Source organism: Lagenorhynchus albirostris, chromosome 4 (genome assembly GCF_949774975.1).
Source record: "Lagenorhynchus albirostris chromosome 4, mLagAlb1.1, whole genome shotgun sequence".
NCBI classification, from domain to species: domain Eukaryota; kingdom Metazoa; phylum Chordata; class Mammalia; order Artiodactyla; family Delphinidae; genus Lagenorhynchus; species Lagenorhynchus albirostris.
This window is the reverse complement of record NC_083098.1, coordinates 76770295-76782583: the sequence shown is the minus strand read 5'-3', so window position 1 is coordinate 76782583 and position 12289 is coordinate 76770295. Positions and strand designations below refer to the sequence as shown.

Genomic DNA, 12289 nt, shown 5'->3' with positions numbered 1-12289 from the left:
CAATACTTATAGTCCCCCCAAAATTGTCTGTGGGTTTGAAATGTTTCCCAAAGCTGAAGTTATAAACTTTGAATGGAGGTTTAGAACAGACTAAGGTTGTGGTGATGGAGCTTGGAAGCCAGAAAAAATGATTGTGAGGATGGAGGCATGGAGAATAAAATGGAAGCCGTTGCAAGGGCTCGAGGCTGGACTTTCAGGGTAAACCCACCAGACCGTGCGGGGCGGGGGCGGGGGGAGGCAGGGCGGCTGGGAGGCCTAGAGCTCAGCAGGGGCTGATGGGGGCCTGGGGTCCGGGGGGAGGGGAAGAAACAATTAAAGGAGAGACAAGGCACTGGACGATTGTGGGTAGGGTAGGGCCCAGGGTCTGGGTGTGGCTGGCTGCAGAAAGAGCAGTTTTGACTGCAACCAGTTTGGAACTGGAGGTGAGCAAAATCTGGAAAGAAAGGAAGTTTATTTTTGGCATCTCCTCTCCAGAGAACACTGCTCGTCTTTTGCTCTATGTCTGATACCTCCACACTGCCTTGAAAATGCTGCCCTCCAGAGCCAAGCCTCCCCCGTCCCCACCTGAAACTGCTCCCCTCCCCCTCCACTGCCCTCACAAATCTCCCATTATTTGAGCGCAGGCTCCCAAGTCAGCCTGCCTCGAGGAAAGCTAAGAGTGGAACTAGTTTCTCACTAACAAAATTACTGATAGCCACGGACTAGTCCCTAAGGTGCCTTGATTTTAAAAAGTTTAAACTCGTAAACTAAAACGAATTTCTAATCTAGGAATTCGTAATTTAGGGGGTGATAGGGTGGGCGTTGGTAGGTTTCTGGCCTTTGACAGACAAGTCATCATTTTCAATGATTCTTAAAGGGAGTCTGTGATTCCCCAAATGTTAAAGGCATTTGCTTTGACCTATTTTGGCTGAGGCAGAGGAATAAAGTAAAACGTAAGCATTCAGCTTAGTGGGAAGAAAACAGTTTTCAATTCTGTAAGTTAGTGGTGTGTGTGTGTGTTGTGTGTGCGCGCACGTGTGTCTCCAAATGCTTTTCTGTTTCTGTTTTGGAACCATAGATGTTTTCCTTAAATGCTTGGATTCACTGCTTTCCTCCCACCAACGTGGCTCCGGGGGTAGCTTCAACTGGGGTTCAGGCGCGACTGTTGGGAGGTATGGGGTAGCTGAGGCAGGTGTAACTAGGTTGTAGGGCCTGGAATCGGCTTAGTCACGGGTTTTCGACATCCTACATCATCTTCCTTTCTAAAACAGGAAGTTCATACTTCCACAGCATGCTGTCATCACCAAGGAAGTGGGCATATATTTCCCCAGCGCGCGTGCCCCTCTTCCCTCCCCCATTTCCTATTGCTGTCTGCCGCTCCACCCACTCTCCCAGAATGCTTCCCTTTGCCATAATGAGATGCTCGGCAGCCACGACGTCTGGAGATGGATGGCGCCTCCTGTACTGCCCTGAGAGGGATGTTAAAGATACTGTATTCATGGAAGCAGGCTAGAAAAGGCGAGGAGAAATGAAGAGCCTCATTTCAGCAACACACAGGAGCCGATGCTGGAGTAAAATGGTTTTTCCTTCTGTCTATGCCCTGCTAGCTGGGGTAACTGAAGCAATGCTGTACTTATGAAAGTCACTCTAAAGGTCATGGATTGTTTAGATTCTATTGGAAAATTATACCTTCTGAGATTGAATTTAATGTGACATCATTAGGACTTGATTAGCTCAATGCGATTAAGGTGGAAACACCCAATTCAGAGAAGAACATGTGGTAATGAATGAATACATTTTAATTCAAATATTCTGTTAAATCCCTAGACAGGTGTGATTTCCATAAAATAAAAGGCCCTGGATAAAAAAGAGAGGTGTCGGTTTAGGCATCTTATAGTTGTGCTGGAGAAAAGATTAGTTAAAAAAAAAAAAGGCTTATTAATGCTACCCTAATAGTCATGTGTCAAGAAATCTTGAAGGTTAGAAATAGTTTCAAAAATAAATGAAATTTTCTCTACATCTAGGAGAGGCAAAAAAAAGAATTCATTGCTAAATGAAACTGAAATTTAAACACTGATGTCAAATCTCAGTGTAATTGAAAAATTCTTAGCTTTTCTGAGAGATCCCTAAGATGGCTGCTTCATACAGGAAGAAACTAGGATCTTCTAGGTATTTAAACATACAGACTCATTTTTACCCGAAATAGTCCCAAGCATAAAAATTAGCCTACTGCATCTCACAAGATCGCATTAGGTTCACACAGAAATATGTGATGCCATCACATAATTGGTGCTCAAGCAGTCATTCCTGCTCCCCTCCTACTTTTATAAATGCTTTTATATATTTTATCTTATTTATCCCTTGAAGGTATTACTCCCATTTTTTTATAGATGAAGGAACTGAGGCCCAGACAAGTTTAATGCCGGTTCTAGGGTTTAAGTGTAGGTGAGGCTTGAGTCTTAATTCAGGCTGGCCCAGTATAGCAGATTTAAAATCTTTTATACCAGTAACTGTGGCTTTCAGGGAAATGTATTACATCAAAGTACAAGGAAGAGAAATTATTCATTATGGGAACACAATATGGGTCTATTCAGGTAGAATCCCCTGTAATTTATTACGATCTGTTTACTCGTCTGGGATACCATCTTTCTATAGTCGCAGGAATTTCCTATATCCATTTGAACTTCCAGTATCAATTTTCATTAAGCAAGTTTTTAAAGAGGTTGAATGGCGGGCATTCATATTGAGTATTCATTTTTTTTTTTAATGTATAAAGTCTCACATGTCGGTTCCAAACTAGACTAATTTCACACTGGTGGCATGTCCTAGTGAAGGACGCTCTTGTATGCTAATTCAGTGTTCACCGTAAACTCTAGAAGGGAGGAAAGAAGCCCAGCTAACAGAACATAGTGACTGCGGAGTCAGGGACTAGCTCAGAGGAAAAGACAGATTTGGGATGACAAGCTGACTGCGAGGGGGAAGAGTATATTCCAGAATGTGCTGAGTCCCAGAGAGTGTCACACAGACCACAGCAGCTATCATTTATTTTATTTTATTTTATTTTATTTTTTTTTGCGGTACGCGGGCCTCTCACTGCTGTGGCCTCTCCCGTTGCGGAGCACAGGCTCCGGACGCGCAGGCTCAGCGGCCATGGCTCATGGGCCCAGCCGCTCCGCGGCATGTGGGATCTTCCCGGACCGGGCACGAACCCGCGTCCCCTGCAACGGCAGGCGGACTCTCAACCACTGCGCCACCAGGGAAGCCCAGCTATCATTTATTGAGCATTACTATGTGCCAGGCACTTTTAAGAGCTTTACTTGTATTTACTCATTCATTTAATCCTCACAACATTCCTATGAAGTAGGTCCTACTATTTTCACTGTTTTGTTGATGAGGAACCAATACGATTTTAATCCAGGCCATCTAGCTCCAGAAAGCCTAAATTCTGCTTCAGAAAAAAATGGCAAAAGTGCTCCAAGGCTAAAAAATGTCCAGTGTAGAGGTGGTTCCAGAAAGTTCCATCTGTTAAGGTTTTTTTATACTGGGACACACGTTAGAGCCCCAGTGGAGGCAGATGAAAAAAATGGAAGTCTCTTGAATGTGCATTATAAGCCCACATGACAGAAGCATATCAATTTTATGAAGTAACCAGTAGTGACTGTTACTTGTTTAATAGTCAGTGTTCTGACCTCTAGTGTAAGAGCAGAGATTGTCCTTTTTGGTAACAATGAGGAAAATGTCTACTTCTATGCTTTTTCCTTTAACCTGATAATTGGAACCTGACTATATGCAGGTGTTGAGAAATGAAACCAACATTTTTATTACCCTAGTAGCATCTGGCAAGTGGCTATTTGCAAAACTGTTCTATGTATATATGTGAAAAGCAACATATGTTATAGTGACATATGTAATTAAATTAAGAGCTGAAACTGGTTCCCAATAACACAGGCCTCAGTGGTTAAAAGGTTAATTCCAGTAGGCTGAAGAGGCTGCCCCCTCTCACTGATATATATTTATTACATTTAGTAGGACCTCATTAGATACTCTGGATAAATAACCTCAATAATAATATACCATGAAGTAGACAGCTGCTTCTGAAATAAGATCAAAAGGATAAAATAGATAAGAAAGGTGAAGTAACCTGGAAATAATCTTTCTGACTCATATTTTTCATAATATATATCTACAAAGACAGCTTGAGTGGCTAGATATTCAACTCCAGAAAAAGGCCAGGTTTCACACACTATCTTTTAAAAGCACATTCATATCCATATTATTATATCCTTATAAATAAATCTCTCACGTATGTAGGGCATATATTAACCTGATTACGAAGAGTGAGAACTGAAGCCCAGCATGAGGACACTATATAACACAGGGAGTTTGGCTACTTAGGGGGCACTATTACTTACTAGGTGAGTGGCAAGTTATTGAAGTTCTCTAAGCCTCAGTTAACTTATCTGTAATTTGAGGATAATATTAGTACTCCATTGGGGGTGTTGTGAAGTTAGGTGGAATAATTAACAAGCAAAGCACTGTAAGAGTAGAGCTTATCACACTGGAAACATTAAAAAAAGCCGTCATCCTTTGGGTCAGCAAATTGTCAGTTGGTTATGAGTTTGGAGAAATAAAGCATCCTGATCTCTATGGATATATTTACTCCTCCCCCCACCCCCCATATCCTGGAAACCCACTTAGCTGGACTTTTTGTAACTAGTGGAGTTCTACACACTCTCTCACTGTAATCTGAGGCTGAATTAATTCCTTCCTGCAGTTTGTTTTCTCATTCTCTTCACATCTCCACGGGGCACATTTATCTATTTGTCTGAGCAGGCCCAACTTTATTTCAGTCTTAAGGACTGTGCCATTCTCCATTCTGTAACCCCAACCCTAATACATGCAGGATAAGCAAGCTATAATGGAATTTGTGGAATTTGGGGAAAAGTTCTAAAATTTTATTAAAGAGCACTGCTATTCTTTCTCACTAGACTCTTCCGTATCAAATTTCAATCTAGGCTTAAGGTATTTAAAAATATATGATTAAAATTAATGTTGGGTAACACATAATATGGAAAGATTCCAATTAAATTAGGTATCGGTTGACACAAAGTAACTTGCTTTAATATTATCTTAAAGTAGCAACTGGGTGAAGCAAAATGGCATAGAGACTGCATTCCCAAATATCTCTACCCACCACAGTCCCAAGACAATTATTAACTTTTTTCTCCAAGGATATGAATATAAATGCACAGAAGCGTAACATTATTATCTCAGTAGACATCCCCACAGGGATCGAGTGATTTGGGAATGCTACCAATGAGAAAAAATAGAAATGTATTATATATTAAAAAAATTCCGTACTGAACTTCATAAAAAAGAAGGCAATATTCCAGCTTTGAAGTACAGAATTTGAAGTAGATTGATATAATAACTTTCAAATGGAAAGGGAGAGTTGTTTCCCCACCTTTGGAATTTGAAGCCTTGCTAATTGGACAGTGCGGTGCAGGGGAAAGACCTGGTCTAGGAGTTGGGATACTTGAGTTTAATTAATGCTTTGCTATTAACTAGCTGAGTGACTTCGACTACATGTTTAACTCTTTTGGACCTCAAGTTTCATATTCCTAAAATGAGGAAGTTGGATTTGATAATCTCCAAAGTTCCTTCGAGATTTAAAATTACACCTTACAGTCAACATTCAGTTCACTTTGAGGAAGAGTTAACTAGTGCCTACTATTTGAAAGCACTGTACTAGGTGCTAGGGACATAAAGATAAATACAACAAGCTTCCTACCCTCAAAGGTTTATAATCTTATAGATTATTAAAATGACAGGGTAATATTTGCAGAATATTATGCAGTCATTTAATTATACCTGTTTTATTACTCATAACACATGTGGGGCAGGGAGGCTTAGCAGACTATGAGCTTTGCCTCTCAATCCTCAGGCTATAGCCAACTTACTAGAAAGATCTGAGTAAAGTACTTTCTACATTGGTTTTTTTCTTTGAAAATAATCATACTGACCCTGAAAGTGATGCTGGAAAATAACAAAAGTTGTATATTCTATACATTTTTATGGACCACATGGGCCAGAGGAGTGTTGGGTGCTGGGGCAAAACATCTGGCAGGTACCTCATGTAGATTAACCATTATATACATTATTATACAGTTTGCTGCAAATAAATCAATATAGCAAATGACTACCTAAAATTAATTGTGGTCTTATTTTAATTTAGAGGTCTCAAGAAACAAGTCCATTTCTGTGCAAAATAATGTGTCTCAGCCCTTGAAGTACCATGATAAGCTGTAAAAAGCCGTACAAATATTACATATGCAAAATATTATAAACTTGTATAAACTATAAATGTTTCCTAGATGTAGAATAGGTTGAAAACACAAATGGGGTAAAGAATGCAGGAGCAGTTTTTCTGCTCAGACTAAGGACAGACATGCTGACAATTAGATCTGCCCCAAAAGATCTAATTTGTTTTTTTCAAAAGAAAGGGGTGGAGGGGGGAATCAATGGGCCTCTCTTTTATTTGGCGACAAGCAAGTGCAAGAAAGTTCATCTGTAATTTGTTCAGTTGTCTATCTTTTGCGTATCTGTGTTCTGGCCGGAAGGGACTTTGAGGTTTTTCTGCAGCACATGAGCATCAGCGAGCTCTATCCTCTTATAGTAGTTCTTCTTTGTCTCAATAATCTCAAAGCCAAACTTTCTGTAGAAGTCAATTGCAGACTCATTGCTGATCTGGACATGCAGATAGATGTTGTCAAAAGTGCCATCTTTTTCACAGATGTTTAAGACATGATTTAACATTTTAGTTCCTATTCCTAGCCTTCGGTAAGGTGCCGGACATCCTAGTGTCATGATGTAAAGTATCTTCTGATTCTGTGAATGATCCACCCTTCAGCATACTGCACCTACTGCAATATCATTGAAACAGGCAAGTATTTCAGAGTCCAGAGGCACCTACCCACCTCTGCAGGGCCCAGCTGACGCTCTGTCAGGTTAAAGGTCACCAATGATGAGATGAGATTTTTGTCTTGTCTGAACTAAACCTGAAGTGGATAAATCAGGTTCAATTCTGAGAATCTATGATTTGATGAAGTGATCCATAAGTGTTTGAATGACAGAAACATGATAGATATAAAATTATAAGGATGTAACATTAATGAGACATTAGGGATTAAGAGGGATGGAGTATATTACAAGGGGAGTGGTGTGGGACAGAGGAACTGGTTTCATCTTGTTCTTTCAAATATGTTGCTTTTAGCCGTAATATTTATGCCCTGATTTGAAACTTAAATTTCAGAACCCTGCAAGTCAAAAGCCTTGGCTGTATAAGTCTAAAACAAAAACGACTGTTTTGTTACTGGTCGTTCTTAGTGTCATCCATCCTCTGAGGCAGGAGGGTGGATTGGCCCCGCTGCAGGATGGCGCAGGGCTTCTGCATATAGAGAAGCGGTGTTTGTGTGTTGTGACTGGGATAGGAGGGGGACAGTCCCCCGTTAATATCTCAAAATATCATTCCGCTACAATAATATGGTTGAGTGTGATGAGTTGGTTTGAAAGCCTTAAGAAAAACTGGTCGGAACTCATGAAAATGGTGCGAATTCTTGACTTAGGAAACTCAAATGGTCAGAAGTCACCTAAATTAACGCCTTCCTCTGCCAAATAACAGCCAGTTTTGTTTTCTGGACAGTTTCTTGGCGTTACTGACTTATGCGCTTACGCTAATTGTCCTTTGAGGGCTGGTTACTTGGCCCCTGGACTCGCCGACGTGCCAGACTGAGCCCGAAGCTCAGAGGGTGGCCCTGGGTTTCCTGCACGCTGTCTGGGGGAGCGCACATTGTGTATCACCGACAACGCAGCATTTGAAGCCTTTAGAACAGCCCATTTGTGATGAAGGAGGAAGAAATGTGCTGTCTCCGGAAAAGTGCATTTCGAAAACGAGGAGAGGATGGGCTGTTGTACAAGAAAGAATTTATTCCTCACCAGAGAGTTTGCTGGAAATGAAGACGCGGCGATGCTTTATCCAGTTTCTAGCTGTACGAAACGGCTAGCAAGAGAAGTCCCAGTCCAAGTTCGGCGCGGACTGGGCTCCTTCAGAGAGCCGCTCAGAGGCGTGGAGACAAGCAGGAGACTCCGACGCGTCGCGCCAGGCGCGAGGGAAGAGCTGATTCCCCTACTCTGTGCAGCGGGATGCAAGCCGCCCCAACTGCTCTTCCCCTGTTCGGTTCTTCGGGAAACACTTCGCGTGCTTTGTTTCAGACGCCAACCCATCTTTCTCGGTTGGTCTACAGCTCCACCAATCCCGCCCGCCCAGGGCGGGGCCTCAGGGTCAAGGTGGACCAATTCCCCAGCCTCGCCCCTACACGCGCTTTCGGACCCCCGGGGCTGAGTGACAGTGGTCGGGTCCAACCTGCTCTCCCAGAACGTGGCCTCCGCCAGGGGCGTTAGGGAACGAGGCGCCGGAACCAATCGCATTGGACCTAGGGGGGCGGGGCCTCTTTGCCAGCTCCAGACCGGCGCTCTCCGCACTCCCTTTGCCAAATGAGAGATGAGGAGGGGCGGTCGTTCAGTCAAGGTTCAGCCACTGGAGGAGGAGAGGTGGGCGGGTCGGGAGTGCCTGGCGGCGGGTCCTCAGCTCCCAGCCGAGGTGCGGCGAGCCGGTGGGGGGACCGCGAGGCGAGCGCGGGAGCCTGGGCGGCGAGCGCGGTGTGAGCTACCCGAAAATGCACTCGGATGCCGCCGCTGTCAGTGAGTAACAGAGAGCTAGCCGGCCGGGAGCGGGCGGCTGCCAACACTCTCTGCTCATCTCCCACAGTCCCCGCTCTGCGCCTCCAGTCCCAAAACGCACCGGGAGACCCTGCCCGGGAGCCACCCCTTGCCCTCCCGGGGCCAGGGCGGGCGGTGACGCTGCGGGCGGCGCGGGGCGGGGGCGGGCGTGGGGGGAAGGGGCCGGCCTGCAGGGGGAGGGCGGAGGTGAGGGGGGTGGGGACTGGCTCCATTTCAGTGTTGGGGGAAGGGGGGGCGGGACGTGCGATGAAGGGCCGGGACCAGAGTGTCCCGGGTGAATGGAGGTGGAGGCGGCGGCGGGCGCTAGCGAGCAGGGCTGGGGGTTGGCACCGGCGGCGGAGGAGAGAGAGGGAGCGAGCGAGCGGGGCGCAGGGGTGAGGATTTCCTAGGGGCCGAGCGGTGCGGGCGGCTCCGTGAGAAAGGCGGGTGAGTGCTAGGGGAGCGCGGGGGCGGGGACAATGGGAAGAAGGGCTGGATGGCGGGGGTGGGGGGGGAACAATGGGGTGGGGGATTGGGGGCAGCGGCCGTGCGGGGCGGGAGGGCGGGCGAGGAGATGAGGGCTGATGTAATGGGAAAGCGAATGGTGGGAGGGATTGGGGTGTGATGGGATAGTTGGGGAGTCCGGCGGGCGGTAGGGCCTTAGGAAGCGTGGAGGGGTAACTGGGAGTGGTGAGAGGAGGCAGATGTCGGGGTAATAGGATGGAGCAGGTGTTGGGAAGGTAGGGTAATTGGGAGTGGAGAGGAAGAAGGTGGGGAGGGTTTGGGGTGACGGGTTGGAGGTAGGGGTAGAGGAGGTGCAGTGGGGGTGAAGAGCTGGTTGGGAGGGAAGGGAGGTTGGGAGGGGCCGGGGCAGGGGTAAAACTGTCTTGTCCAGATTCGGTCCGCGTGGGGCTGGGGGGAAGGTGTCAGACTACGCGTTTGGGGGAGGTGTATCTTCCCCCGGATTAGGGCCGGGTTCCTTGAGGGGGAGCTCTGAGGTTTGGGGTGCTTGGAAAGGAGGGGGCGGGGCTGAGGTGGAGGGGGCGGGGGAGGTGCCCAGAGGTTGGCGCTGGCCGCGGTTTCCCCCGAGCGGCGGGAAGCGAGGTCAGCGCTGGCGCGGGCTCTGGCTGCAGGAGTGGGAGGCGGGGCAGGGGAGCGGGCTGCGGGTTTTCCGTGGCGGGAGACGGAGGGGTCGGCCCTGGAGGCCAGGAGCGTGGGGCGGAGGGTGGTCCCTGGCGGTCCGTGGATTTGGCAGTCTGTGACGCAGTTGTCTAATTTCTGGTCGTCAGGTGTGGAGGCTGGTGCCTCGGGACCCGCTTCCCTGTCGGGAGGGTCGGACTACAGGCCCCGCGCAGCGCCCGCGGGGCGCGACCTCTCCCAGCCTTGCGGAGAAGGCGCTTTAGGGGTTTCCCTTAGGGTCTGGCTCCAGTCGCCGGGTGTGAGGCGAAAGGCAGTCCCGCGGAAAGGGGAAAAGCAGTCCTGCGGCATTCTGGGACTTGTAGTCCGGGCCGCGGTTGGGTTGGGTGCACGTGGGTAACTGTGGAAACGAGTCCCAGAATGCAGCGCGCCCCTCGGAGCTTCCCAGCTCTGCTAACTCGTGCTTTATTCCCCGCGGACTCGAGCGCGTTGTAGGGCGGTGCTCCTGTCCCTTGGGACCTTCTCCCTGTGTCAGCGGCTGGGGGAGAGAACCAAGCCAGACGCAGTCCTTTCGCACTTAGGTTCTTGATCCCCGAGTTGACTATTTCCCTCTGCGTTTGGTGGCCTTACTTATAGAATAAATGCTTGGTTTTGAACCATCTAGTCCATAGGTTGTGGAAAAACGTTCAAAATGCAACACAATCTAAAGCAGCGTTTAGGATGGTGTATATTTGTGGCATCCAGTGTATATAAACACTAGGTTAAAATGTTCCATCTTAGACAAATCTGGGAATGCAGTGGAGACACATGTAAACCTTGTGAAGATAGTATAAATTATGTGTTTGTAGTTCTTGGGCTGTTTGGATTGCCAAAGGAGAAGGGGACTTTTGGAAAAAGGATGGGCTTGAAATGAATGACTGTTGGAGACGGCTTAATGGAATTGAGGGTGGACATGGTCCCATTCATTTAAGCCAGCGTGAAAATGTGAAGATGAGGGAAGGGTATATTTGATGTCTTCAGTTTTCAAAGAAGCATGGGAAGCAAATGAGACTAGAGGAAGGTAAACTCAGTGCAGGACCTTAAGAGGTTTCCATGTTTTTTCGTTTCTGTTCTTTAATATTAGAAACCATCCATTTAGACTGTAGACTCTCCAAACATCACATCCTTTGCCAAGTTTTCTTTACCATTTATATGCGATGACTCCAAAACCTGTAATGATTAACTCAGAGATGACAGAGTATTTTTATGTGTTGTATAGGGTATTTTGAGACTGTTGGTAGCATGGTCACTAGAAGAGTATTATGATGACCCTAATGATAAAAATTTTACCAAGAAGTCCAAAGATTTGGAAACTGGTATGGTTACAAATGAACTGAACTTGAGTACTTGTGTGATTTTATCAGGAAAAGATTTATATCTATTTTATATTTTACTTAAGCTTATGGTGAAATACCCAGGAAATCCTTTGTGATATGTAACATGGTCATGTTTGTTTGTTTGTTTTAATGTGCATGTATCACTGGAATTTGCTCTTGTAAAGGGTGAAGTGTATGAGGTTGAAAACAAGAGCTGTACAAGATGGTGTTTTTAAAGAAAATATTAGGCTAGTCATTTTTTTCCCTTTTCTTTTTTTTCAATTTCATCCCAAAGGGCAGGTGCCCTATACACACACAACACTCCCTCTCCCCCAGCCCCCAAACCCTGGGTTCCTGTACATAATCACCTTATACTTTCTGCTCTGGGTTTTAGGTTCCTCTTTGATTTTTGGCCTTTGGGGAGGTTCTGTGTTTTCTTATGAACAAAATTTTTTGACTGTTTTAAACAGATGGTTCCAACTTAATGATGGTTCGACTTTACACTGGTGCTAAAGCAATATGCATTTGATAAAAGCTGTACCTCGAATTTTGGATTTTGATCTTTTCCCAGACTGGTGATGTATGATAACTCTCTTGATGCTGGGCAGCAGGCGGCATCCCGTCAGACACAGCAGCTCCCAGTCAGACACAATACGCTTATTACCATTTTGTACCCAGACAACCCTCCTGTTTTTCACTTTCAATACAGTTTTCAATAAATTACCTGAGATATTCAACATTTTATTATAAAATAGGCTTTGAGTGAGATGATTTTACCCAAGTATATGCTAAGGTAATAAGAGTTCTGGTCATGTTTAAGATAGGGTAGGCTAAGCGGTTATCTGTAGGTTAGGCATATTAAATGCATTTTCGACCTACGATATTTTCAGTTTGCAGTGGTCTTACTCAGGGTAAGTGGAGGAGGATCTGTACTGGTAAGAATTTTCAGGTTATCTTGTCAATAACGTTGCCAGGAAAGAAAGCCCCTCATTTTCTCCACTTAAGAGGATTTCTGTACTTGTACTCTTTTCTTCCTCAGT

At 45.8% G+C, this 12289-nt stretch overlaps 2 protein-coding genes across 5 annotated transcripts in view; one reads left to right on the top strand and one right to left on the bottom strand.

Annotated features, from left to right (window-relative positions):
* Positions 1-6492: 6492 nt before the first annotated feature.
* LOC132519349 (N-alpha-acetyltransferase 50-like) lies at positions 6493-6925 on the bottom strand. The gene has a single exon (XM_060147281.1). It carries the CDS (start codon positions 6844-6846, stop codon positions 6559-6561), a length of 288 nt encoding a protein of 95 aa, XP_060003264.1. The 5' UTR covers positions 6847-6925; the 3' UTR covers positions 6493-6558.
* A 1712-nt stretch (positions 6926-8637) lies between these two features.
* Positions 8638-12289, top strand: part of DCUN1D4 (defective in cullin neddylation 1 domain containing 4) — a 68664-nt gene continuing 65012 nt past the window's right edge. For 2 of the 4 annotated variants that reach the window (XM_060148204.1, XM_060148203.1), the window contains exon 1: positions 8638-8739. In XM_060148204.1, the coding sequence (XP_060004187.1) occupies positions 8715-8739 (25 nt within the window). In that variant the 5' untranslated portion in view covers positions 8638-8714. Of the gene's footprint in view, positions 8740-9124; positions 9205-12289 lie in introns of those variants that run through there. The other 2 variants (XM_060148205.1, XM_060148207.1) reach the window with 2 other exon arrangements.